We start from the raw sequence: 27,953 nt of genomic DNA, 5'->3' as shown, positions 1-27,953 counted from the left end.
TAGAAATTGGAATAAATATTAAAGAGCATGCTTAAGAATAACAAAAATAGTGTTTCCATACCCAGTATCCAGTAGTGCATCATCCTCAACATTTCAAACTTCAACGAATGTAATTACATGGAAGATTTGTTCATTCATCTCAATTTACACAATTTTAATTTTAAGCAGCCTAATTAGGCACTGACAACAAACATTGCTCTGCCCAGTCACCAATATGCAGCAAAAAAAGAGAGCATGAATTTGTGTCATTGTAATTTTTACTTGCAGGCCTAAAACCCGAATAACATATATTTCAAATTGTACACTCAAAGAAACCATCAATCAAGGTTATCGTCCCCAATCAAGTTAAAATGGGACAGAATCTATGTATCTGCGTAGTTTGTTCTTTATGAGCTTATTTGTCAGGATGTTGCAGATCAATTTCCCAGCCTGATGCCAACTGCAATAAAAGTTGATCTGGAGGAACACCTTCCCAGCCCTCAGCGGTATCTGTTGAAGCATCGTGTAAATTCCGCAAAAGCTCTTCCTTCACTTCCATGGGAACACCAAAAGTATCTGGGCCGTTTTCGAATAATACCTCCACCAACTGAACATTATGATCACAAATTTAGTTTCTTAAGCCTCATGAAAAAGATATAAAGCTTCCAAAAAAGGAAGGCAAATGCAGCATTGCGTACAATGCAGTGGAGTCACCAAATGCTAAACAGATGAAGAACTGTTAAAAGTTCAAGAAATGAATATGTTTTTTAATGTGTTATCTTATACTATAATCAATAATTTTCTGAACCACATTATTCAAATGCATCTTCAAGGTAAAAAGGTAAGATTCTATTAATCTTGAGATGCCATTCCAAATAACACGGTTCTAACCTAAAGCAATAAGGTTATATTGTTCTTTGAATTTTAATGGGTTAAGAATACAGTGTAATTTAAATTAAATAATGGTTAATCATTATTCCATCTCACTTTAGAGATAAAATCACTTCATAGGAAATTTATTCCAACAGAAAAAATTACTTTGAAATCTGGTATATATACAAAAGAAATAACAAACCTGCCAGTTACAAACAGATTGACCATAACCATGTCGTATCATATGCTAAATTGTTATTTCAGACAAGGGGATGCAAAAAATCCCCAAAAGTAAGTTTTCAAAAAAGATCTTGCAACACAAATAATGACTGCTTAAATAGGAAAATAAATTACGGCCTTGAGTAACATGATGATCTTCATTGAAGGGGGGATCTATGTCATTTGACTAAGTATATTATTTTGTCTAGCTGGTGACCATGCAGAAGAAACAAAATGTATCCCAGTCCTCCCCATCTAAACATAAAACTGTATTAATAGATTGCACCGCTGAGATCTGTCATTAAAACCATCAGGAGCAATATTGTAAAAAACAAGACTCCATGTAGGATCAGGAGAGAGGAGCCTAACATGGATAGGAAGATCCTACTAATATAAAAAGTATATACTTATATATACATATACATAAAAATTATCATAGTAAAGAAAATAATCTTTAAATCATAACATTAAACTAACTACAAAACTATTAGTTCATAGCAAATTTAAGGGTAAAAAGTTTAATTTATTGTCTTTCTATGCTTTTTTATGTAGTGGGCCTAAAATGCCCAGTTATTTTCTATTAATATGATGTATTTTTTTTTTTGAGGATTTATTATTATTACTATTATTGTTATTATTTCGTTTTTTTATCAAAAAATCATATTATATTTTCAACAGTCACAGGTGATGTGTGTTATACAGCCCTGTCATTTGGTTTTGCAAAGTGCCTTGATAACACTTCTTCACTTTCCAATGTATTGGATTTCATATTTTTCAAATTGTTTGACTTTTCAACCCTCTATTCCCTCATTTATTTATTGATTAAATATTTCTCTAATTAATAATGCCTCCCCGACTTCATCTTCTTCTATTTCTATTGTGTCCGTACCTCTTCGCTGTTGCTCCTCTACGTACGCAAACTCCATCGCAAAATTGAGCGGTGCCATCCTCTGTTTCAGTCACACCTTTAAAAACGATAGACCAGTGGCTGTGTGGTGTCGCCTAACTGATGCTGCCCATATGTATTATCATAATAACCCGACCCAGATTCATTTTATTAAAAATAGGGTCCAAAAAATCTGGCCTAATTCATCAAATAACTTAATGATTCACCCCAACGATTTTACAGAGTTAATCGATCCCATTCTGTCCAATTTCTCTGGCATTGGAGCACGGAAGGCAGGGTTTATAGACATTGAAACCCGCCAGTAATGTTGTGTCAATTTTATAGATGACTTATTCCGGCAAATTCAAACTAGTTTTGACTTTTATAAAATATCCAAAGAAATAGAAATATCATCCATTTATATATATTTGGGAAATGAAGAGCCTTATGTTGAATGAGAAATTCATATGATTAGATTCTATATTATGACTAATAAAAACAAATTTTAAACAGAAGAGAAGTCATACCTGTTGAATCCAAGACAAACAGATGTTAAACAGGTCCTGCTCCAGTAAGAATTGTCCGATGGCATACAAGATCTCACATGCAATGTCATTTGAAAGTTCATTAATTACAGGACCTGTTCTATCCATTAGTTTTACAAGCAAACGATCATCTCCTGTTGTCAACACCTCTGCAAAGGCCGAATCTATGTCACCTGCTTGAAGGGCGTCATTTGCATTACTCCAGGAAGTCCAGATTGCATCCCTCTCTTGTCCAACACTGTCATCAGCCAGAGCTTCTGCAGTCATTTCAGGGATTGCTACTCTTGTTGCCCTAGATGGTCCATTGTCTTCACCAGCAACCCGAATTGCTTCCAAGGTAGCTTCATCTTTAGAAGCTTGCCAAACACTTCTTGCAGAGGGCCCCTCACCAAGCCGGATGGGCATTGCTGCTTTATCCCAAGCTCTCCTGCTGCCCCCCTGATCACTCTCATGCAATGAGTTTGGTGATCTTCCATCAACAGAACTACCACCAAAAGCCCTCCTTGAGGAAATCTGGCCATTCCTAGAAGCACCATACCCAGGAAAATCCCAACCCTCAGGCATGTCAGATCTCCAAGATGGCCCTCTTCCCCTCATACCCAAAGCATTCCCGTCAGTTTGGGTATATCTTTCATTATATGGGATGCGTCCATCACCACCTCTTCCATACTTGGTATTGGAGTAATCATTAAAACCATTATATTTGCTAGAAGGCCTAGTGGATGATCCCTCGAATCTCCGGCCTGATGATATAGATAAATCTTGTAACATATCTTCAACAATTCTCTCAAGACCTCGTACTCTGTTCTCTAGAGTCACCATGCTATCATGAGATCCACCCATGAAATCCTGCAAAGTTGTTAAAATATTTATTATTTATTACTTACGAAGAATAATATATACTAGAACTGATTTTGTGGGCCATACAAAACCTACCTGCAGCATGTTCATCAGATGAACCTGTTGTCTTTCAAGCTGTGTTAACTGTCTCTGGATGGCCAACAAGTTTCCTCTATTATTGGAGAAGGGTACTTCTGATTGACCATCAGATCTAGAAAAACCTGCAATATTAGAGGAACCCTCTCTCTGATCATTTTCAGTCCTGTCATTTGTATCGTTTGGTTTTGTCCTTAGTTCTTTCACATTCATTCTCCTCTCAGAGTATCTGTCATGGGCAAAGTCGTCATAATTTCTTTGTCTTGAATTCCCATCATTTCCTCTTTCTAAACCAAGATATTTATTATTGAGAGATCGATGAAAGCCTTCATTAGGGACATTTCCAACGGGATTCGTTCTTTCGTTTAAATCTTTAGCACTTGCCTCTGACTCTTCCTCGTTGTTTGAGGATGAAGAATTGAGGCATCTGCGAGGAACAACCACTTCCACTGGTAAATCATCGGAGCTCCTTTTCTCAAGGTTTTGGAAAAATTCTGGGTTTAGTACTTTGTCAGTTAAGACAGGTGGTTTCTTTTTTAAAATTACAACTGCCTTCTCAGAGACACTAGCCGCTTTGGCTTTAGAATTCAAATCCGTGTTAGAAGAACTGGTTGGTATATCTTTTACTGATGGATCAGTCTTCCTCTCATCAGGATTCACCTTTTTCAGGTCACTGGTTTCTGACAAAACAGCTGATTCAGGACTCCCAGCATCTAAAGCACAAAAAAATTATTACAAAGATAAATCAAGACAAAGTGGTTGATGATTGGATTACACATACAAATTAAATGTGCTTACCTGACGACAAAGGCTTTGAATCATGAGAAGATCCATCTTCTTTCCCTGCAATTTTTGTCCACAACTGCAATGCCTCTGTCATGCTATCCCTCACAGGTCTTATCTGCAATCAATAATAATTTTTTTCTGAAAATAATTAGACGAATAAAAAAGCAGTGTTGTTAATCACAGATAGTAGAAAATAGCGAATAGTTAAAGTTCCACAACAGAATAGTGATACATAGTGTACTACATAGTGTATCATTGAACAATAGTAGTTTGTCCAAAGTCTGCTGCGCTATATCGATATAGCGCAGCTATAGTATAGATGCAATTTAACAACACTGTTAAAAAGAAACACAGTTCTCAAGTAACGAAGCTTCAACAAATTACAAATCTACCATTCTAGGGCAACTAGTTCTCAGCCCTGACTCGATGTGATACATTTGTCATAGATACCGACTAGCCTAGTCACGAGAATATGCTATCAATTTTCTGCAGGCACATGATTCTTTTAGTACGATTTAAAAGAGGTACATCATACACTATAATGCACCCAACTAAGTCCAAGAAAAAAACATATATTATGTGGTCACCTCCTTTTATGGCTTGGGGACACGATTTCCTTACACTATTGAACTAATTCATTTTCAGAGACGGATAATTTCATGAAAATAAGATTTGTAAGATATTTAAAAATAATGTGGCATTCAAAATGAGTGACTCGGAAAACAAATATGGCTTGGCAAGAAATGATAAAAAAATTGCATTGCAAAACCTACCTTGTCACACCGACAAGCCTCGAGCAATGCAACTGTAGGCCCCGTTTTATCAGTAATCAAACTGCTTGAATGCAAAGCCAAAGAACTTAATGCTTCTGCTGCTGCTTTGCGTGTTGCCCAATCACTACTGGAGAGGCAATCATGAATGCTAGATAGCAAGTTATCCAAACTTTGTGGTGCAATTGCCCCAGCCTGCAATTGATACTCAATTAACTCTTAATCTTATTTCAATATTTGTCTTTTATCACAAAATGATAATTTGGTAATCTATGAAAGACAATAACTAACAGCAGCCTGCCAAGTCCGACAAACACATTATGAGGTTAACAAAACAGATATAAATTAATATGGATCTCTCTAGTTTTTACCACCATGTAGATGTAGTCAAGAAGAAAATTAGTGGAGTCGGGCAGATCATCAACAGAAATAACCTTCACCATTAGAATAATCACTTGCAGTCACCAAATTTATGATAATTTTCTTGGGTCTAAAAGGGAACAGCCCATGATAAAGCAGTCCAAACAATATGTGCAGCAACACTGGGCGGGCACGCACCAAGTTTCCCGACTGGGCCTAGGTCACCCAGCCCAGTTTAGGATCCGTGCCTCATCCACTACCAGCACGTGCCTAGTGAGGTGCCCCAGGGATAGCAGTTTGAGTGGTTACACACAAAGGGAGAAAAACGGTTTCCCCACAATCTGAGGAAGAACCATCCTTTCCCATTTCCACGGCTTCACCAGGAAACTAGGAGAAAACTGTTTCTCTCCTCCTGATCCGGCCCAAAAGGTCCCCATAAATACTCCAACTGAGGCTTGGAAGACTGATTCACTAATTCCACAAAACCCTACTATACATACATTGAGTCTCTTACTATCTACATTAGCCGACTCTCTCCAACCTCTGTTGTACGTTTGGCAAGTGCAATATCCAAACAAATCATAACAAGACGTCACTGTGTTATGTTGCTTCCTAAAGTATCTCCATGACGAGATTTTATTGGATGTGTAAAATAATTTTTTACTAAGTTACTAACTATAGATTATTATTTCCTAATATTTCAACAAATATCTACATGATGAGATAAAGTTGCCAATACATTTACATTAAACTCCTTAATAAACCATTCGTTATTCATATCAACAATCATGAAAACATGAACAAAGTGATCAAACAACAACAGCATTTGACACCAAACCTGAGACAATGCAGCAACCACAGGCAAAATCGCTGCCTTAGCCAAAAAATTAGGGTTATTAATCAGCTTGCAAATCCTAGGGCACATCTTCTGAAACGCCCCCACCGGCACAACCCCCACATCCCCTTCATTCACAGCAGCAGTAGACTCAACTATCTTGGCCATACAAACCGCCGCCCCAGCCTGAACACCTTTATTCTGCTCCCCCATTGCCTCAAATAACGGCTTCACAAACAACCCAACCAGAGAACCAGTGCCACCACTCCCATTGTTCTCTCCCCTTAAATACAAAGCCGCAATCCCTCCAATCGAGTCTCGGCACGCGTCGCGCGAAGCCGAATCAGTATCCTTAAGCCGCCGCACTATATGGGAGATGATTTTGGTTAGGTGAGGCGTAACGGAGTGTTGGTGGGAGGAGCAAACGAATGACAGTAAACGGAGGGATTCGTTTTTTATGGAGGGTTTGGGGTCTGAAACGGCGTCGTATAGACAGTTAAGGATCATGGGAATGGCGTCGGGGGAGAGGGTTAGGATGGTCTTTTCGAGATCTTCGACGGCTATCTGGTGGGTGTCTCTGTCGGAGAGTTTGGAGAGGGAGGTTAAGATCTTGTGTTTGAGTTCAACCATTTGTAAATGGGTTGAAAATCTTGAAGGGGTTGGTTGGTTTTGAGGTTTTGTGTTCTTCATTTTGGAATGTGAGTGGAAAAGGTGAATGGAGGAAGGTGAGGTTGGTGGATTTGAGGGGTGAGAAAGGAAAATGTGAACTGATTTGAGTTTGGAGAGGATGGAGAGAAATGCTAGATCTGCGGGAGTGAGGGAAATTAAATTCTAGGAGATTCAAGTTTTCAAAAATTAAAAATTCAAGGAAAATCACATTCGTTTCTATTTTATATAATTAAATATAAAAATGGCATGATTTTCGGTTGAGACTAGTGAGCTATAGAAATATATTCTTTTCTTTCTCTTTTTCTAAGAGAAATGTGAAAGAAAAATAATTATTTATAGTAGTATAAGAAAAGATATTCACGTGTCCCCATTTCTTTTAATAAGGTGAATTTCTCAATCTCATGTTCTTCTTACGCACCATCGATTTGACCATTTTGTCATCGTGCTTTCGTAGATGTATCTTCGGAAGAACTTTTTTTGTTTAACATTGTTCTGTTCCGTAGATGCACCTACGGAAGTCTTCCATATACGCATCTATGGAATCAGCCCAGACCCAGAAAACCAGAGCAGAAGCATTTTTAACCGTAAAAGACATTGCATTGATTCATTGATTAATCGACATTACAGAGAAAATTAAGAAAACTAAGAGATCTAAGAAATTACAACGGTTAAGACAATGTCATTTGTTCCATGCATCATTTGAATGAAATTAATGTCGTATTTCACTTCATCCCACCAACGTTCCGTTTTTTCGGTTTCAAACGAGGTCCTTGTTCTAAGCTTCTGGATCCTTTTGATTTCTTCTCCGGGTTTGTACTCCCCCTCTAAAAAAGACAAGATAGTCCTCTTGAGCTGGTCGAAGGAATGGATATTCCAAAACTTCACCGGCATGGGGGGTTTGACGGGAGAGAAAATGACATGTCCATCCCTTATGCGGTATTCCGGTTCAGGACCGAGACGCTTCATTGATGTTCGGTGACATCCATCTGGCCTAATGCGAGACATTTTTGTGTTTGTGTTTAGGGTTTGTGCTTGTGTGTAATGCAAACCTAGAAACCCCAAATTTATAGAAGCCTTTGAAGACGACCACACAATATCTGTCACAGAACATTTCGTAGATATATCCACGGAAGGGGCATAGATTTCTCCTTTCTGTAGATGCATCTACGGTAAAGACCCTTAATTTTCACTGTAACGCCCTTCCGTAGATGTATCTACGGTTAACACCTATAATTTTCAATGTAACACCCTTCCGTAGATGCATCTACGAAAGTTTCCCTGTTATTTTTTTAGCAGAACGGAAAGCAGTAAGCAGCAGTTTTGGTAACAAATTTAGGAAAGACAAAACATAAACAATTTGAAACATATAGACACAAAAACACAAACACACAAACACAAAAAAGGATTATATTGCAATGTTATAGAGTGCATATATTACACTTTGAAACTAGATAAATACATGAAAAGAACTGTCGCCGGCTAAATCTATTGGTGGTTCCAATTTTAACTTTTCCGCATTCGAGATTTTATCGATATTCTCCAATATTTCAAATTCATGCATCCTATCAACAAATACATCCGGCCATATCTCGACAAGTTCGGTATGATGAAGATTCCATTCTGGTGACATAGGTGGTATGGGGCATCCCAGTTTCAAGTAAACTTGTACAAAATGACAACACATATAATACAATCAATTGGATTTGGAGGAGGTGCGGTGCGGAGTGGAAAATAGGTTTCCGAAAAACCATAATGCGTCAAGTCAATACATACCATGTCATATGCGCATGCAATAAGATATCCCATTTCCGGGAATCTCATCCAATGCGAAACCGGTGCGTAGGCGCCCCCAAGGGACAAGAGCTTCATTTACCGTTTCAAATTTGTTTTCGTCTCCAAATACCCACGTGTACGAGTCTTTATGGTTCACCAACTCTTCGATAAGATCATAACGGACAAGCTCATGGGCATCCTCTCTGTAACACCCCATTTCTACCCAACGAATATTAATAAAATCAGAGTACAACGTACAATGAAATGCTACATTTTTCAACTTTTAAAAACAATAAACATATAATTCAATCGCATGTAACACAAATACATAACACTTTAAAATTTGGATGAACAAATAACAACAACTTTTATTAATACTACGCAGCGAATTCACAAACTTCGGCTTAATTATATAACATCTTTTGTTCAACTAAAAACAACTTCATAACAACAAGAACTTCATGTAATCAACTTAAGATTCAACAACGGAAGTAAATTCAACAATAAAACAAGATGCATTCATCCCCCCGAGTGTCACGTATCAGAGCGACCAACACCAGACTCGAACTACTGAAGGTAAACAGCCTTCACTTTGGATTACCTGCGCGTTACCAATATAGGGGTAACATTCAAACAGAAGGGGTGAGATATTAAACCATATAATTGAGTGTATGATAAATAATATATTAGACTCATATTATATAAAATTATTACTTCACAACCATTCATACAACATTTATAGCAATTATGTCGTCAACATATTATAACAACTTTTTCATTAACGTGCAATAACAACTTTATATAATAACTTACTAATATAATGGAAATCAAGATAACAATATATATTAGAACCAGTTCATTTGAAAATCACACCTCACAACATCTTAGAGCGATAGTATTCACAACATAATCATCAACACAATATAACAACTCATCAACACATCATCTCAAATACGCATCAACTCAAATACACATCCATTAAAATACACAACAATGGATGCGACTCAACAAATGCACATGCATGTGGTACCATTGGAGAAGAACTCCCAACTCAAAAATCCGCCAAAATTCATCAACTTTGGTCATAGGCCTACAACTTTATATCAACATGTCAACAACAACTTAATTCAACAACAACTTTAATCAACAACAAACAACATAAATAATTCACCGAAATATATTTAAGGTCTACTTAATTATCCAGAAAAAATCAACTAAACTCGGCTAATTAAATTCTCCGGTTAAACTACTAATATTCATCAACTTAATTAAACTGCTAATTTCATAGACTATTACTCACCTAATTCACAAATTATACTACTATAATTATCTGTCATATATTCCTGAAACCATTACCCAAATATACTACTAATTTAATTGTTATAAATTACTATTAGCTTTCTGTTACTCAACACTACTACTACAGCTACTAATTTATCCTTATTATTCATATGCTATTATCCACACTGCTGCTATAATTTAATAAAACAGACAAAAAAAGGCAAAACAAGAAAACAGACAAAAAAACACATGCCCTCAGTAAATGGTGTTCCGGTCGGAACACCTTCTCCCGATCGGCACCCTCCTTTATCAAGTACCCCCTACTGCTCAGCAAGGTCCCTTTTTCCACTTGTGTTGTTTGGCACGATGCTCCTGTCGTTCGTCTCATGTGGTGTGCCCCTCGGCTCACTGTTGCCTGCAAAATATTTATTTTTGTTTTCTACTACTTCTTCTCCTGTAACACTCGTCCGATTGAAACTTCTCCAGCAACTTTTATTGATCAACAAAATTCCATAAATCTCCCATACTTATTTAATTCCACAACTTTAATTGATTAACTAATTCATGAACAACAATACTACCACATTCACACAAACAACAACATTCACACAATGAATCCTTAAATTCCTAACAACAATAACAACACCAAATCATATGAACAACAACAATTCAACACACACAGACATCAACAATTTTAACAACCCGAATCCCATATATTATCCATCATATACCCGGTTATAGAGCAAGAACCCCACCCTTACCTTGAATTGGAGATTGCTCTATAATTCTACCGATCGAAGCCTTCTAGCCTTAGCTTCCAACCCTTGCCTCTTTTAATCAGAATCAAAAGCTAAAAAATTTCCCAAATATGCAGCTACAGTGCGATGATTATATCTCATAACTCAGACCTTATTTTGAAGATCCCAACGGTCAAAAGTTAGATATAGGTGTGGCAAACCTACCCTCAAAATTTGGCCACGATCCAACGGTTAATTAATCCAATCCCAAGGGGAAGGCTTCCAAATAACTTCCACGATTTTTGGAGCACAAGGAGGTTGAATAACGACCCTAAAATTCTTCAAAATCTCAAAATCAAGAATATTTAAGAAAGACACAGTATTACTTAAATTACCGGCTAACACGTAGTATGATATAACACCGACAATAGAAACAAAAATAGGGGTACCCGCATCCTTGAATCTGAAGTTGTTACGAGCAAACCAAATAGAGATAAGTAAGAAAATGACGGCAACGTTAAAAACTAACTTACATTGGTCTGACTAATTCTGCTTGCAAACCCTCCAAATGTCATCCCACGACGAAATACCGAGGAGGATCTTAAAAGATTTTCCCAATCCATAACCAAAATTGCCTCGCATAGCCACTGACAAAAAACAGATGAGTGATAGTCTCTTCCTCCATGGAATAAAGACTGCACATAGAAGGAAAGGAACAATTCCTCTTCTTAAGCTGCTCATCAATAGCAATTTTATTATATAACAATCTCCAAACCAATAATGATTTAGAAGGAGGAATAAACTTCGACCAAATCCAACGCCACCACTCCAACTGAACACCCGAATCCCTCTTAAAATCATAAGCCTCCTTGAGCGACAGATCCCCCGAAACTGAGCCTTTCCATAATCGTTCATCCGGACGAAGATCGAAAGGAATATGGCAATGCAGAATGTTGTCCTTCACAGCAGCCAGAATCATACTATTGTCATCCGAAAAGGACCACTTCCTGTCGGCAATAAAAGAATTAACCATCAAATCAGAAGGTCTGCCACCCTCTTCATTAAACGGGTCTCCACACCACGAATCAAACTAGAATCGAATAGAGTTGCCGTTACCAAGCAGCCAGGAAGAATTATCAGAAATCGCTGATATCTCACTTTTTATGCTCGACCAACAAGAGGAAAAATTATGATGCTTGATGAAGTTATTCTTCCTTAGGACCCTTCCTCTAACAAGAATATCCCAAGTAGGGCTGGCAATGAGCCAAACTAATTCGAAAATAGTTTGAAACTCGATTAGAAAATTAAATCGTTGAACTAGGTTCATGAACCAAATGAGCTGAGTATGAGCTAAAAAATAAGTTCGTTAAGTAAATGAGTTGAACTTGAACTATACATAGTTCGACTCATTAGGTTCATGAGTCAATTCGATTATATATGAGATATATTATATTGTCTTTAAGAGTAAGTTTAAAAATTTGCTCTAAATCTTAGTATCATATTTTATTTTAATCTAACGGTTTTAGTTGATAATTTATATTCTCAAGTGAGAAAAACATTTCTACAAATAATTATACAAAATATCGTATAAATTCCAATCTTATAAATTTTATTTTATTTCTATATTTTTTATTTAAAAAATATTAATTTAAAATGTCAAATATATATATATATATATATATATATATATATATATATATATATATATATATATATATATATATATATATATATATAAATAGAGTTTAAAAAATTACTTTTAAGTCCGTGAAATAAGTGAGTTGAACCTAACAAGCTAAACTTAACGAGTTGAACCAGGATGTCGTGAACTTGTAACAAGTCGAGTTTGAGCTGAAAAAAGTTCGTGATAAACTCATACTCGGCAAATTCTTAACGAGTCAAGTTTGAGCTAAAAAAAAAGTACTGTGAGATATTGGATCGAACTCTAGTATGGCCGAAGGGTAGCTTCTTGGTTCGACAGGGTTAAGCATGAAGTCGAAGGTTGTTCACATGCTTGTGCCGAAGATGCTAGGGTTGTTAGCATGTTAAATTAGGTTTTAGTGTTTAAACCCTACTTTGTTAAGTTAGCTTGTTTATTAAGTTGGCTTGCGTAATGAGCCTTGTGGAAAAAGCCCATTAGTTAGTATGTTAGGTTTTATAATAAATAACATACTAGTCTCTCATCATTGTTAAGCTGCAAATCTTAATTTAGGGTGAGAGAGGTTATTTGTTATTCTTGTAAACTTGCAATCTTGTTTTAAGAGAAAGTGAAAGAATAGCAGTTATAACCAATTATTGTGTTCCTCTTCTTCCTTGTCCTTTATTCATCCCTTATTTTATACTTTGTTCATGGTATCGAATTCACAACAAATTGGTGCGGTGAGCGTGGAGAAGATGCCTTCAACAAAGTATGAGATTGAAAAGTTCACGGGAGTGAATGATTTCGGTCTGTGGCGCTTGAAGATGAAAGCCCTACTGGTTCAGCAGGGTTGTTTGGAAGCGTTGAAGGGAGAGGCAGCCATGAATGCAGAATTGACGGCAGCGGAGAAGACGAATATGATCGAGAAAGCACACAGCGCAATTTTGTTGAGCCTTGGTGATAAGGTTCTCTGACAGGTATCAAAGGAGACGACGGCATCAGGGTTATGGGTGAAACTTGAAAGTTTGTATATGACCAAATCGCTGGTAAATCGACTCTACCTGAAGCAAGCTTTGTATTCATTCAAGATGATTGAAGATAAAGTATTGGCTGAGCAGTTGGATATGTTCAACAAGCTGATTCTTGATCTTGAAAATATTGATGTGAAGATCGATGATGAAGATCAAGCGTTGTTACTATTGTGTTCTTTGCCTCGATCACATGCTCACTTCAAAGAAACTCTCTTGTATGGAAGGGAGTCCCTTACGTTTGAAGAAGTTCAATCAGCCTTGTACTCTAAGGACTTGAATGAACGAAAGGAGCATAAACCTTCGACTGTTGGCGAAGTTTTGGCCGTTAAAGGAAAACTCTTACGAAAGGATGGTAAGTTCGACAAGAAGAAAGGCAAAATCCAGTCGAAGTCTTACAGTGGCGAAGCATCTGGCATTCGATGCTACCATTGTAAGAAGGAGGGTCACACAAGAAAGGTGTGCCCTGAACGCCTGGAATATCATGGAGGTAAGGATAATGGCAACGCTGCCATTGTTCAAGATGATTTCGAATCATTTGATGTTCTTGTGGTTTCAAGCAGTGACTCTAAGAAGGAGTGGATTATGGATTCAGGTTGCACTTGGCACATGACTCCAAACAAAGACTTGTTCGAGGAATTATGTGATCAAGATGGTGGACCAGTATTGCTGGGAAATAACAAGGCTTGCAAGATTGCAGGTGTTGGATCTGTGAGATTCAAGCTCCATGATGAGTCAATAAGGTTGTTGACTGAAGTCAGGTATGTTCCTGATTTGAAGAGAAATCTGCTTTCTCTTGGTGAATTCGACAAGAAAGGATATGTTTTCCAAGGAGAGAAAAGTATCCTAAGAGTCATGAAGGGTTCGAAGGAAGTCTTGAGAGGCGTGAAGAAACAAGGCTTGTATACCCTTGAGGCTGAAGTTGTAAGTGGTTCGACAAATGTTGCATCCACGAAACCTTTGTCGAAAACAGAAATCTGGCACATGAGATTGGGCCAAGTCAGTGAAAGGGGTCTGGTCGAATTAGGGAAACAAAATCTGCTTGGTGGAGACAAAGTCGAAAAGCTGAAGTTTTGTGAACCCTGTGTACTTGGAAAATCTTGCAGAGTGAAGTTCAACAAAGGCAAACAAAGAACACATGGATCCCTTGATTACATCCATGCTGATCTTTGGGGGCCTGCAAGGTGCCCATCACATTCAGGAGCAAGGTATTTTCTATCCATAGTAGATGATTATTCCAGAAAATTATGGGTATTCATCCAGAAGACTAAGGATGAAACTTTTGAGAATTTCAAAAGTTGGAAGACTCTGGTTGAAAATCAGACTGGCAGAAAGGTCAAGAGGTTGAGAACCGACAATGGCCTTGAATTTTGCAATGAGGCATTCGACAGTTTTTGTGCTGCCTCTGGTATTGCAAGGCATAGAACTACTGCAGGTACCCCACAGCAAAATGGTTTGGCTGAAAGGTTTAATCGAACTATTTTGGAGAGAGTCAGATGCATGTTGACTAGTGCGGGGTTAACGAAGGTGTTCTGGGCTGAGGCTGTTTCGACAGCAACATATCTGATAAACAGATGTCCTTCGACAGCGTTAGATATGAAGACATGTGAAGAAGTTTGGTCGGGACATCCACCAGATCTCGACAAACTGAGAGTATTTGGCTGCGTAGCCTATGCTCACATTAGGCAAGACAAGGTCGAACCTAGAACTCTGAAATGCATGTTCATGGGATACCCAGAAGGAGTCGAAGCTTATAGGCTATGGTGCCTAGAGCCAGGTCACAAGAGGTGTATCACCAGTCGAGATGTAGTTTTCAATGAAGCTGAAATGGCTTTTAAGAAAACTGATGATGTTGGTCGAAGTACAGAAACATCTAACGAAGAGCTGGAACAGGTAGAGATTCCTGTTGAGGTGGAGCATGTTGATGCTGAATTGCATATCCCTGATGAAGTCGAAGAAGAAGCGGAAGATGCTGAGAAAGTTGAGGAAATTGACGATGACTACCTATTGTCGAGAGATAGGTCGAGAAGAGTCATAAAGGCACCTCAGAGGCTTGGGTATGCAGATCTTATAGCTTATGCCTTAATCTCTACAAGTGAGGTTCTAGACGAAGAACCTAGAGACTACAAGGAAGTTATGAGGAGTCGAAATAAGACTGAATGGCTGAAGGCCATGGATGATGAGATGAAATCTCTTCATGATAATCATACTTGGGAACTGATCAAGAAACCTGTTGGGGCAAGGTTAGTCAGTTGTAAATGGATTTTCAAAGTTAAGGAAGGAATTGAAGGAGTGACGTCGAAAAGATACAAGGCAAGGTTAGTTGCAAGGGGTTTCACTCAGAAAGAAGGTGTCGACTTCAATGATGTGTTTTCTCCTGTTGTGAATCATAGGTCCATTCAAATGTTGCTTGCCATGGTGGCACAGTTCGATCTTGAACTGGAACAGATGGATGTGAAAACTGCGTTCTTGTATGGCGATCTAGATGAAACGATCCTGATGAGGCAACCTGAAGGGTATGTCGAAAATGAAGGATAGAAAAACACTTAGAAAGGGGGGGTTTGAATAAGTGTAGTCTTAAAAACTTGAACGATAAAAATAAATTGCACAGTTATTTTTATCCTGGTTCGTTGTTAACTAAACTACTCCAGTCCACCCCCGCGGAGTGATTTACCTCACCTGAGGATTTAATCCACTAATCGTAACAGATTACAATGGTTTTCCACTTAGCCCACGACTAAGTCTTCTAGAGTATCCTGATCACAACCTGATCACTCTAGGAACAAATGCTTAGACACAAGCTAAGACTTTCTTAGAGTATCCTGACCACCACGTGATCACTCTAAATACAACTGCTTAGACACAAGCTAAGACTTCCTAGAGTATTCTGATCAACACTTGATCACTCTAGTTACTTACAAATTAATGTAATCAATTCTAAGAGTATTACAAATGCTTCTGAAAAGCTATAATCACAACAGTGATATTTCTCTTAAAGTTTAAGCTTAATCTCACTAATATATTACAACAGCAATGTAGTGAGCTTTGATGAAGATGAAGTTTCTGAGCTTTTAATTGAACAGCGTTTCAGCAAGTTAATATTCACAGAATTTGGTTCAAAGTTGTTCTACTTGCTTCTCATCAGAACTTCATATATATAGGCGTTTGAGAAGATGACCGTTGGGCGCATTTAATGCTTTGCGTATTCCGTACAGCATTGCATTTAATGTTTCACGCTTTTGTCAACTACCTCGAGCCTTGTTCACGCTGTGTCTACTGACGTTGCCTTTAATAGCTTCCAACGTTCCTTTTGTCAGTCAGCGTAGCCTGCCACCTGTACTTTCTTCTGATCTGATGTTTGTGAATAAAATATTTGAATATCATCAGAGTCAAACAGCTTGGTGCATAGCATCTTCTTGTCTTCTGACCTTGAAGTGCTTCTGAGCGTGATACCATGAGAACTTCAGTGCTACTGCTTCTGATCTCAAGTTCTTCTGATGCTTCCATAGACCCATGTTCTGATTCTGCCTTGACCATCTTCTGATGTCTTGCCAGACCATGTTCTGATGTTGCATGCTGAACCTTCTGAGACAAAGCTTCTGAGCGCTGATTTGTGCATACTCTTTATATATTTCCTGAAATGGAAATTGCAATGTATTAGAGTACCACATTATCTCACACAAAATTCATATCCTTGTTATCATCAAAACTAAGAATATTGATCAGAACAAATCTTGTTCTAACAATCTCCCCCTTTTTGATGATGACAAAAACATATATAAATGATATGAATTTGCGATCAGAAAGAGCAGACGGCTAAAGACAAATTACACAGCTATAGCATAAGCATGTGAATATGTCTCCCCCTGAGATTAACAATCTCCCCCTGAGATGAATAATCTCCCCCTGAAATAAATACTCGAAGAACTTTAATAATAAAAGACTTCCCTGATTATTTCGGTAGAGACGATCACATAAGCTTCTGTCTTCTGATAATTCATAGCTTCTGACTTCTGCTTCCATTGGACAGCTTCAGAACTTGAATTTCTTTAGATCCCTAGAACACTCACAGCTTCTAATTCCTGCTTCCATTTAGGACAGCTTCAGAACTTGAATTTCTTTGATCTTCAGAACATTCACAGCTTCTGATTCCTGCTTCCATTTAGGACAGCTTCAGAACTTGAATTTCTTTGATCTTCAGAACATTCACAGCTTCTGATTCATGCTTCCATTTAGGACAGCTTCAGAACTTGAGTTTTCTGGATCTTTAGAACATTCACAGCTTCTGATTTCTGCTTCCCTCGGATAGCTTCAGAGCTTTGAATTTCTTCTTACATCACTTTATGCTAGATTGTATCAGAACATTGTTGAATGTACCAGAGCATCATCAGAACATCTCTACATCCTGAAATGTTACAGAACAAAACTAAACGACAAAAGTCAGCATGAATGAGTTAGAACATAAAATGTGTATCAGAACACAAAATATGTATCAGAGCCATATAAGCCATATAGAATATATCAGATCCAATAGACAATGTATCAGAGCAAATAGACAATGATTTGGATCATATTCTATTATCAGAATTTCTGATCATTCTTCCTTCTTGCTTCTGATTCTGAAGCTTCCTAGCACTCAGCTTGCTTCAAGAATCCAAGAGCTATTTCTGATCATTTTGTTGCTTCTTATGTTGATCTTGAATCTTTGATTCCTGCAACAACACAACTTAAAAACATAGAACTTTGCAAGTTCTGTTAGTAAATGTGGAGCCTTTTTACTCGGTAACTGATAATATTAATCAGATCATTTATCATATATTTTCTCCCCCTTTTTGTCATAACATCAAAAAGCATAAAAGATTCAGATGTAAAGCAAGAGACAAAAGGAAAGTAACATAAATAACTTTTCATTGATTTCAACAAGAAGGATTACAAAAGGTGTATGCAGAAAACAGATGCAACAAGGAAAGAAAACTACAAAGACCAAAGGACTAAGACCCTAGCCTACGCAAAATCCGCGCCAGAACATCATGAATCCCGTCAGTGCTTGTAGCTTGCCTTGCCATGAAAGAGCGAAACTCAGCATTGGCTGCTTCTTGCGCGTCCAAACGAGAAGCCAGCATAGCTTGATTCTGATGAAGAGCTTCCAAGGTCTCCATCAGAGCTGAGGTTTCACCAGAAGAAGAGGCACCAGAATTTCTGCCAAAAGGGACAGCAATCTCAGCAGGGCGATCTTCTGGAAGGTCTTCAGCTTGTGCATCTTCCATCTCCACATCTGAGTCTGACTCAGAAGTAGCCTCAGCATATTCTGGTTCAGGCAGCTTAGAAGTTCCAACTTCCAACGCTTGAAGAATAGCTGCTAGGTTTGTTGGAGGAGTAAGACCAGCAACTTCAGCAGGATAAACCACTACTGGAAAGACCATGTGAGGTGCTTTTTCAGAAGGGTTCATTCTGAACCAGTTAAACAGCCATTGAAAATCTCCAGTCAGCACAGGATACCATGGTCTCCACACCACGATGTCTCTGCAGGGATTTTCTTCTTCCAACTCATCTGCAGGTATCCTCTCTTCAAGAACTCTTCTGTTCCTGATGAGATGGTGATAGCTGCTTTCACCAACTTCCAACCGAAGACCACGAACACCAGGTGCTTCAGACATGATCCTTCTCTGAATGTCTGTAGCCCTAACCAGAAAATCCTGACGAAAGGTATCCCAAAGGTTGCATGTAGCATACTCATCCAGATGGTTAAGGTGAGCAGCACCCAGAATCTCCAACCAGCTATTTACATCAGAATGTAAAAGCTCCAGAAATGATTGAATGGTAGGGGTTGGAGGGTTGACAGTGAACCTGGAGTCGGGAAAAACAACACTGTAGGGGTTAGGTGTTCTGGTGGGAAAAGGGTGTGAGAGAGATGAAGAAATATCTGAGGGATGGGTTGAAGGAGAGGAGATATCAGATGGTGAAGAAGGTGGTTCCGAAAGGATGAATGAGGAGGAAGAGGTGGTGGAAGAATGTGAAGAGGGTGGTGATTCAGGGATACTATCAAGGGGTTGATACAGACGTCTAGAATAGTTACCAGACATCATGGCTTCAAAGGGATTCACCTTGAGAGGGTCATAGTAGATTTTAACTCTTTTTGGTTTGATTTCTGGTTCATCAGTTGCCTTTCTCTTTTGTTTTCGATCAGTTTCTTGATTTCCAGAGCTTGACGATGGATTCATGATGAAGTTGCAGATATTGAAAACTGTTAGGGTTTATGATATGAATGCAAAGAGAGAGAACGGAAAAAAAAGAAACTAAATGCAAAGTGAGAGAAATATAAGAGGGAAAAGAAACGTTTGAAGAGTATAAAAAGAAAACTGAAAAAGAGTAAATGATGGATAGCATTTAATGTTACGTGACGTGAGGAGAGATAATAATGACAAAAGACGAGATTTGCACAGTTACCTAAGTAGACGTCCCCTCAACTGCACGCACGCTTGTCCAGAAATAGTGAACACGTGTTTACCATCTGGATAGCCAGTTACAGCTGTTTTGCTTTTAAAGAGATTCTGAATCAACTTAGACAATGAAACGTTAGTAATAACTGAATCACAATTTCTAATTGATTTCAATAAGAACTTCTTATAAAAAAAAATCCAATTTCATTTCAGAAGATACTCATACATAAGATCTTCTCATCTTCTCATTCTGGGCATAAATCCATACTGATATTCTTCAGAATGAACTTAAACCTATCTTCAGCAAGGGGTTTTGTAAAGATATCAGCCCATTGATGGTCTGTATCCACAAAGTTTAAAGATATAACACCCTTCTGAACATAGTCCCTTATGAAATGATGTTTAATCTCAATATGTTTAGCTTTTGAATGTAAAATAGGATTCTTAGATAAACATATAGCAGAAGTATTATCACAGAAAATAGGAATGTTACTCTCATATATCTGATAATATTCCAGCTGACTTCTCATCCAGAGCATTTGTGTGCTACAACCAGCAGCAGCAACATATTCTGCTTCTGTTGTTGAGAGGGCAATATTAGCTTGCTTCTTGCTGTACCATGAGATCAGATGACTTCCAAGAAATTGACAACTTCCAGAAGTGCTCTTTCTTTCTATTCTATCTCCAGCATAGTCAGCATCACAGAATCCTACTAAGTTGTAATCTTTAGATCTTCTGTAAACTAAACCAACATTAGTAGTACCTTTCAGATACCTTAGAATTCTCTTAACCGCTGTTAAATGAGATTCTCTTGGATCTGATTGGAATCGAGCACACAAACAAACACTAAAGAGAATGTCAGGTCTAGAAGCAGTTAGATATAGAAGAGATCCAATCATACCTCTGTACAACTTCTGATCTACCTTCTTACTTACCTCATCCTTACCCAGTACACATGTTGGATGCATAGGAGTTTTGGCTTCTTTGCTTTCAGAAAGATTAAACTTCTTCAGAAGTTCTTTCACATACTTCGTTTGATGAACATAGGTTCCATCAGAAGTTTGGTTGATTTGAATCCCAAGGAAATACTTGAGTTCTCCCATCATGCTCATTTCAAATTCAGCCTGCATAGACTCAGCAAACTCCTTTCCAAGTGTAGCATTAGATGTTCCAAAGATAATATCATCAACATATATTTGACAAATTAAAATATCCTTTTTAAATGTTTTACAAAAGAGAGTAGTGTCCACTTTTCCTCTAGTGAAATCATTTTCCAGAAGGAAAGAACTCAAACGTTCATACCAAGCTCTGGGAGCTTGTTTCAATTCGTATAATGATTTCTCTAATTTGAAAACATGATTTGGAGACATGGAGTCTTCAAAACCAGGAGGTTGGTGAACATAAACTTCTTCATCTATATAACCATTTAAGAAGGCACTCTTGACATCCATCTGATAAAGAGTGATGTTGTGTTGAGTGGCAAAAGAAATTAATAGACGAATAGATTCTAACCTGGCCACTGGTGCAAAGGTTTCTGTATAATCAATCCCTTCTTGCTGACTATAACCCTGAGCAACCAGTCTGGCTTTGTTTCTTACCACTTCACCTTTCTCACTTAGCTTGTTTCTGAAAACCCACTTAGTACCGATGATGTTAAATCCTTTTGGTCTAGGAACCAAGTCCCATACATCATTCCTTGTAAACTGATTTAGTTCTTCTTGCATGGCAATTATCCAGTCTGGATCTTCTAGAGCTTGATCAACAGAAGTTGGCTCGATCAAAGAAACAAGACCTAATTGACATTCTGCATTGTTCTTAAGGAATGCCCTTGTTCTGATGGGATCATCTTTCTTTCCAAGGATCACATCTTCTGAATGAGCTGAGGCAAGTTTAGGTGATCTTCTGATAGTTGGTTCTTCAGAAATCCTAAGATTCTCTAAAGATGCAGCAACTTGATCTTCTGATCCATTGCTTCTGAGACTGCCAGCTTCTGCAGCTTTGCTTCTTGATTCTTCAACTTCTGATATATCAATATCAAAATCTGCAAAATTCTCAAACTGCTTTGGTTTTTCAAGACCAAGCTTATCATCAAACCAGGTATTGATTGATTCTTCTACAATCAATGTTTCAATATTGTATATTCTGTAGTTTTTAGAGCATTCAGAATAACCAAGAATGAAACACTATTGCTTTAGAAACAACCTAAACAGATGGTTCCAAAACTAACAAACTTGCTCTTCTGAACTCCTTCAACCTTAACTTCTCCAGAAGATTTAAGTAGCAGGACTTGAAAAGCAGTCCTTCTTCCCTTCAAGTGTTGAGAACATCTTGAGTCCAGATGACATGACATGTTGAATGTTGTCTTCTTTGTCACCAAAAGAATCTGCAATAGAAATAGTCTTTTCTTTTGGTACCCACATTTTCTTGGGTCCTTTCTTGTTAGTTCTCCTCAAGTTCTGATTGAACTTGGGTTTAGCAAAATATTTAGCAGGAGGAACAGTATGATACTTCTTATTCTTAGTTCCATGATATTTCTTAGGTTGTGTCACATGCTTCTTGGTGTGTGTTATGTGAAAACTTTGTGCATGTGATGTGTGCTTAATATCATGGGAGTGGCCAAATTTAAATTGGTTATACAGAGGCTTGTATGATATTTTCATATCATCCACAGATTCAAGCTTGTATGGGATTTCACCCTCATAACCAATGCCAACTCTCTTGTTCCCAGACACAGCATATATCATAGAAGCTAGCCGACTTCTGCCAATACTTCTAGATAAGAACTTCCTGAAACTTAAATCATATTCTTTCAGAATATGATTCAGACTGGGAGTGGATTTTTCTGAATCAGAAGGAGATCCAACATTATTGGATAATTTTAAAACTTTTTCTTTTAATTCAGAATTTTCCAACTCAAGCTTCTTAGTTTCAAATTCAAATTGCTTTTTCAGCTTTTTGTATTTGATACTAAGATGAGCTTTTAATTCAAGAAGCTCTGATAGACTGGAAACTAACTCTTCTCTAGATAGTTCAGAAAATACCTCTTCAGAATCTGATTCTGATGTAGATTCTGATCCATCATCTTCTGTCGCCATCAGCGCAAAGTTTGCCTGCTCTCCTTCAGAGTCTGATCCTGATTCTGATTCAGAATCATCCCATGTTGCCATAAGACCTTTCTTCTTATGAAACTTCTTCTTGGGATTCTCCTTCTGAAGTTTCGGACACTCATTCTTGTAATGTCCAGGCTCATTGCACTCATAGCAGACAACCTTCTTCTTGTCAGATCTTCTGTCACCAGAAGATTCTCCTCGTTCAAATTTCTTTGAACTTCTGAAGCCTCTGAACTTCCTTTGCTTGCTCTTCTAGAGTTGGTTTACCCTTCTGGAGATCATGGACAGTTCATCTTCTTCTTCAGATTCTGATTCTTCAGGATCTTCTTCTCTAGCCTGAAAAGCGTTAGTGCATTTTTTAACATTAGATTTTAAAGCAATAGACTTACCTTTCTTCTGAGGTTCATTAGCGTCAAGTTCAATCTCATGACTCCTCAGGGCACTGATCAGCTCTTCCAAAGAAACTTCATTCAGATTCTTCGCAATCTTGAATGCAGTCACCATTGGGCCCCATCTTCTGGGCAAACTTCTGATGATCTTCTTTACATGATCAGCCTTGGTGTAGCCTTTATCGAGAACTCTCAATCCAGCAGTCAGAGTTTGAAATCTTGAAAACATCTTTTCAATGTCTTCATCATCCTCCATCTTGAAGGCTTCATACTTCTGGATTAGTGCAAGAGCTTTGGTCTCCTTGACTTGAGCATTTCCTTCATGAGTCATCTTCAAGGACTCATATATGTCATGGGCCGTTTCCCTGTTAGATATCTTCTCATACTCAGCATGAGAGATAGCATTCAGCAAAACAGTCCTGCATTTGTGATGATTCTTGAAATCTTTCTTTTGATCATCATTCATTTCGCTTCTCGTGAGCCTTACACCAGTAGCTTTAACAGGATGTTTGTAACCATCCAACAGAAGATCCCATAGATCAGCATCCAGACCAAGAAAGTAACTTTCTAATTTATCTTTCCAATACTCAAAGTTTTCACCATCGAATATTGGTGGTCTGGTGTAACCATTGTTACCATTACCATTGTAGTATTGCTCAGCTGAGCCAGATGTAGATGTTTGAGTTTCACCAGCCATCTTTTACTGAAGCGTTTTTCTCTTCCTGAATCTTTTCTAAACACGGTTAAGTGCTTGCACCTTAGAACCGGCGCTCTGATGCCAATTGAAGGATAGAAAAACACTTAGAAAGGGGGGGTTTGAATAAGTGTAGTCTTAAAAACTTGAACGATAAAAATAAATTGCACAGTTATTTTTATCCTGGTTTGTTGTTAACTAAACTACTCCAGTCCACCCCCGCGGAGTGATTTACCTCACCTGAGGATTTAATCCACTAATCGTAACAGATTACAATGGTTTTCCACTTAGCCCACGACTAAGTCTTCTAGAGTATCCTGATCACAACCTGATCACTCTAGGAACAAATGCTTAGACACAAGCTAAGACTTTCTTAGAGTATCCTGACCACCACGTGATCACTCTAAATACAACTGCTTAGACACAAGCTAAGACTTCCTAGAGTATTCTGATCAACACTTGATCACTCTAGTTACTTACAAATTAATGTAATCAATTCTAAGAGTATTACAAATGCTTCTGAAAAGCTATAATCACAACAGTGATATTTCTCTTAAAGTTTAAGCTTAATCTCACTAATATATTACAACAGCAATGTAGTGAGCTTTGATGAAGATGAAGTTTCTGAGCTTTTAATTGAACAGCGTTTCAGCAAGTTAATATTCACAGAATTTGGTTCAGAGTTGTTCTACTTGCTTCTCATCAGAACTTCATATTTATAGGCGCTTGAGAAGATGACCGTTGGGTGCATTTAATGCTTTGCGTATTCCGTACAGCATTGCATTTAATGTTTCACGCTTTTGTCAACTACCTCGAGCCTTGTTCACGCTGTGTCTACTGACGTTGCCTTTAATAGCTTCCAACGTTCCTTTTGTCAGTCAGCGTAGCCTGCCACTTGTACTTTCTTCTGATCTGATGTTTGAGAATACAACGTTTGAAAATCATCAGAGTCAAACAGCTTGGTGCAAAGCATCTTCTTGTCTTCTGACCTTGAAGTGCTTCTGAGCGTGATACCATCAGAACTTCAGTGCTACTGCTTCTGATCTCAAGTTCTTCTGATGCTTCCATAGACCCATGTTCTGATTCTGCCTTGACCATCTTCTGATGTCTTGCCAGACCATGTTCTGATGTTGCATGCTGAACCTTCTGAGACAAAGCTTCTGAGCGCTGATTTGTGCATACTCTTTATATATTTCCTGAAATGGAAATTGCAATGTATTAGAGTACCACATTATCTCACACAAAATTCATATCCTTGTTATCATCAAAACTAAGAATATTGATCAGAACAAATCTTGTTCTAACAGAAAAGGGGAAGGAAGATTGTGTGTGCAAGTTAAAGAGATCTTTGTATGGGCTGAAACAATCTCCTCGACAGTGGAATAGGAGATTCGACAAGTTCATGGCACGCATAAGTTTCATTAGAAGTCAGTTCGACCACTGCGTTTACTTCAGATTTCGACCTGGTAATTCATTTGTTATTTTGTTGCTTTATGTGGATGATATTCTCATAGCAAGCAACAATGTTGAAGATGTGACGAGGGTGAAGGCTGAACTCAATAAGGAGTTCGATATGAAGGATCTCGGAGCTGCTTCTAGGATTCTTGGAATTAACATTCGAAGAGATAGAAAGAAGTCGAAGTTATGCTTATCTTAAGAGGCATATCTACGGAAGATTCTCGAAAAGTTTGGTATGTCGAATTCGAAGCCAGTTGTGACTCCAACAAACCCTCAATTCAAGCTGAGTATTGATCAGTGTCCCAGTACTGATGTCGAAAGAGCCTATATGAATAGCATCCCATATGCTAATATAGTTGGTTCTTTGATGTATGCTATGGTCTGTACTAGACCCGACATAGCATATGCAGTAAGTCTTGTAAGCAGGTACATGGCGAACCCTGGAAAGGCTCACTAGCAAGCATTGAAGTGGATTTTAAGGTACATAAATGGGTCTCTGAATAGAGTCCTAATTTATGGTGGAGCCTTGGGTGAAGATAGTAAAGTAGTAATAGAAGGATATGTCGACTCTGATCATGCAGGTTGTATGGATTCCAGAAAATCTATTTCTGGATATGTTTTCACTATGTTTGGCACTGCAATTAGTTGGAAAGCAACACTTCAGAAGGTCGTTGCTCTATCAACCACTGAAGCGGAGTATATTGCCCTAACTGAAGCTGTGAAAGAAGCATTGTGGCTTGAAGGTTTTGCGAAGGAGCTGAAACTTCAAGGTCGAGGTATCACTGTTAAATGTGATAGTCAAAGTGCAATACACCTGTCGAAGAATTCAGCCTATCATGAGCGAACTAAGCACATTGATGTGAGGCTGCATTTCGTCAGAGGAATAATCGAGCGTGGAGAAGTCCAAGTGCTGAAGGTTTCGACTGAAGACAATGTTGCTGATATGATCACCAAGACATTGCCGAGTTGCAAGTTTTTCCACTGTATGCAGTTGATAAAGCTGCACGAAGAAAGCTAGTTTGTTTCCTTAATATTGTAGAGTTAGATCCAAGGTGGAGATTTGTGAGATATTGGATCGAACTCTAGTATGGTCGAAGGGTAGCTTCTTGGTTCGACAGGGTTAAGCATGAAGTCGAAGGTTGTTCACATGCTTGTGTCGAAGATGCTAGGGTTGTTAGCATGTTAAATTAGGTTTTAGTGTTTAAACCCTAATTTGTTAAGTTAGCTTGTTTATTAAGTTGGCTTGTGTAATGGGCCTTGTGGAAAAAGCCCATTAGTTAGTATGTTAGGTTTTATAATAAATAACATACTAGTCTCTCATCATTGTTAAGCTGCAAATCTTAATTTAGGGTGAGAGAGGTTATTTGTTATTCTTGTAAACTTGCAATCTTGTTTTAAGAGAAAGTGAAAGAATAGCAGTTATAACCAATTATTGTGTTCCTCTTCTTCCTTGTCCTTTATTCATCCCTTATTTTATACTTTGTTCGTGGCATCGAATTCACAACAAGTACGTTATGAACTCGAACTCGGTCAATTCTTAACGAGTAGAACTGAGCTGAGGCGAGTTCTACTCGACTCATTTCCAGCCCTAAGCCCAAGGGTCTGCCGAATTGAGAAAATCCCACGCCAATTTCAAATTCGTAGCCGCATTAAGATGAAATAGAGATCTAATACTAAACCCTCCTTTAGAATAAGGTTTGCATATATATTTCAATGCTACAGTAACCATATTTCTCTTGGAAATCTCCCCACTCCAAATAAAACTACGTGCAACACGCTCAATATAACTCAACAGCGAATCTGGCCGATCATAGATGGACATATAGTGCATAAGCATACTTTGGATCGAAGATTTAACCAACTCCACTCTACCCGTGAAGGAAAGAAGAGAGCATTTCCATGATGCGAGCTTTAGAATAGTTTTGTCTGCAATAAGCATTATGAATTTAGCCCGAGGCTTCCCTTAAATATAGGGATTCCAAGATAAATAAGAGAATTCACAATATTGAAACCTGACAGAGCCGAGAGAATATTCAGCCGAGATTGAGACATAGCTCCACCAAAAATAAAGGACTTAATGCAATTAATCGCCTGACCAGATGCTTCCTCATAATCCTTAAAAGTCGTAATCAGATTCTTGATATTCGCAACACTGCCTTTACAAAAAAATCAGCACATCGTCAGCATAGAATAAATGAGTAGGAACCTAAATGAGATTAGGCCCCCTGATCGGAGAAAAAGCTCCAGCGCTTACCATCTTATTGATATGCCTACCAAGAATGTCTTCCACAAGACAAAATAACAATGAAGATAAAGGGTCGCCTTGCCGCACTCCCCTAGTTCAATTGAAGAAATCGTAAAATGCACCGTTAACCGAAATAGAGAGCCATCTGGACTGCAAGATACAGTTAATCCACTGACATAACTTGTCATTGAACCCGAACAGATGAAGAACTTAAAGAAGAAAATGCCAATTTAATGTGTCAAAGGCCTTCGTAATATCCACCTTGAGTGCAACATTACCGCACCAAGACTTAGAATCAAGA

General features: G+C 38.1%; 1 protein-coding gene across 1 annotated transcript; it reads right to left on the bottom strand.

Annotated features, from left to right (window-relative positions):
* Positions 1-72: 72 nt before the first annotated feature.
* On the bottom strand, positions 73-7,056 carry LOC131662431 (microtubule-associated protein TORTIFOLIA1-like). Its single transcript, XM_058932214.1, has 6 exons — positions 6,193-7,056; positions 4,998-5,189; positions 4,237-4,339; positions 3,439-4,151; positions 2,485-3,351; positions 73-586 (listed from the first exon to the last, which is right to left on the bottom strand). The coding sequence occupies exons 1-6, from the start codon at positions 6,877-6,879 to the stop codon at positions 395-397; spliced, it is 2,754 nt and encodes a 917-aa protein (XP_058788197.1). The 5' UTR covers positions 6,880-7,056; the 3' UTR covers positions 73-394.
* Positions 7,057-27,953: the final 20,897 nt, after the last annotated feature.

The sequence above is a fragment of the Vicia villosa genome, linkage group LG3 (genome assembly GCF_029867415.1).
Source record: "Vicia villosa cultivar HV-30 ecotype Madison, WI linkage group LG3, Vvil1.0, whole genome shotgun sequence".
Classification (NCBI taxonomy): Eukaryota; Viridiplantae; Streptophyta; class Magnoliopsida; order Fabales; family Fabaceae; genus Vicia; species Vicia villosa.
This window is presented reverse-complemented; position numbering and strand designations above follow the sequence as displayed.

Excerpts from the sequence above, each read along its gene's own strand:
- LOC131662431 (XM_058932214.1), bottom strand. The coding sequence starts at position 6,879 with ATGAAGAACACAAAACCTCAAAACCAACCAACCCCTTCAAGATTTTCA. Across the intron at positions 4,152-4,236 it reads TTCAAAGCCTTTGTCGTCAG|ATGCTGGGAGTCCTGAATCA; the intron begins GTAAGCACATTT and ends TTTGTGCTTTAG. Across the intron at positions 587-2,484 it reads GTTTGTCTTGGATTCAACAG|TTGGTGGAGGTATTATTCGA; the intron begins GTATGACTTCTC and ends CATAATGTTCAG.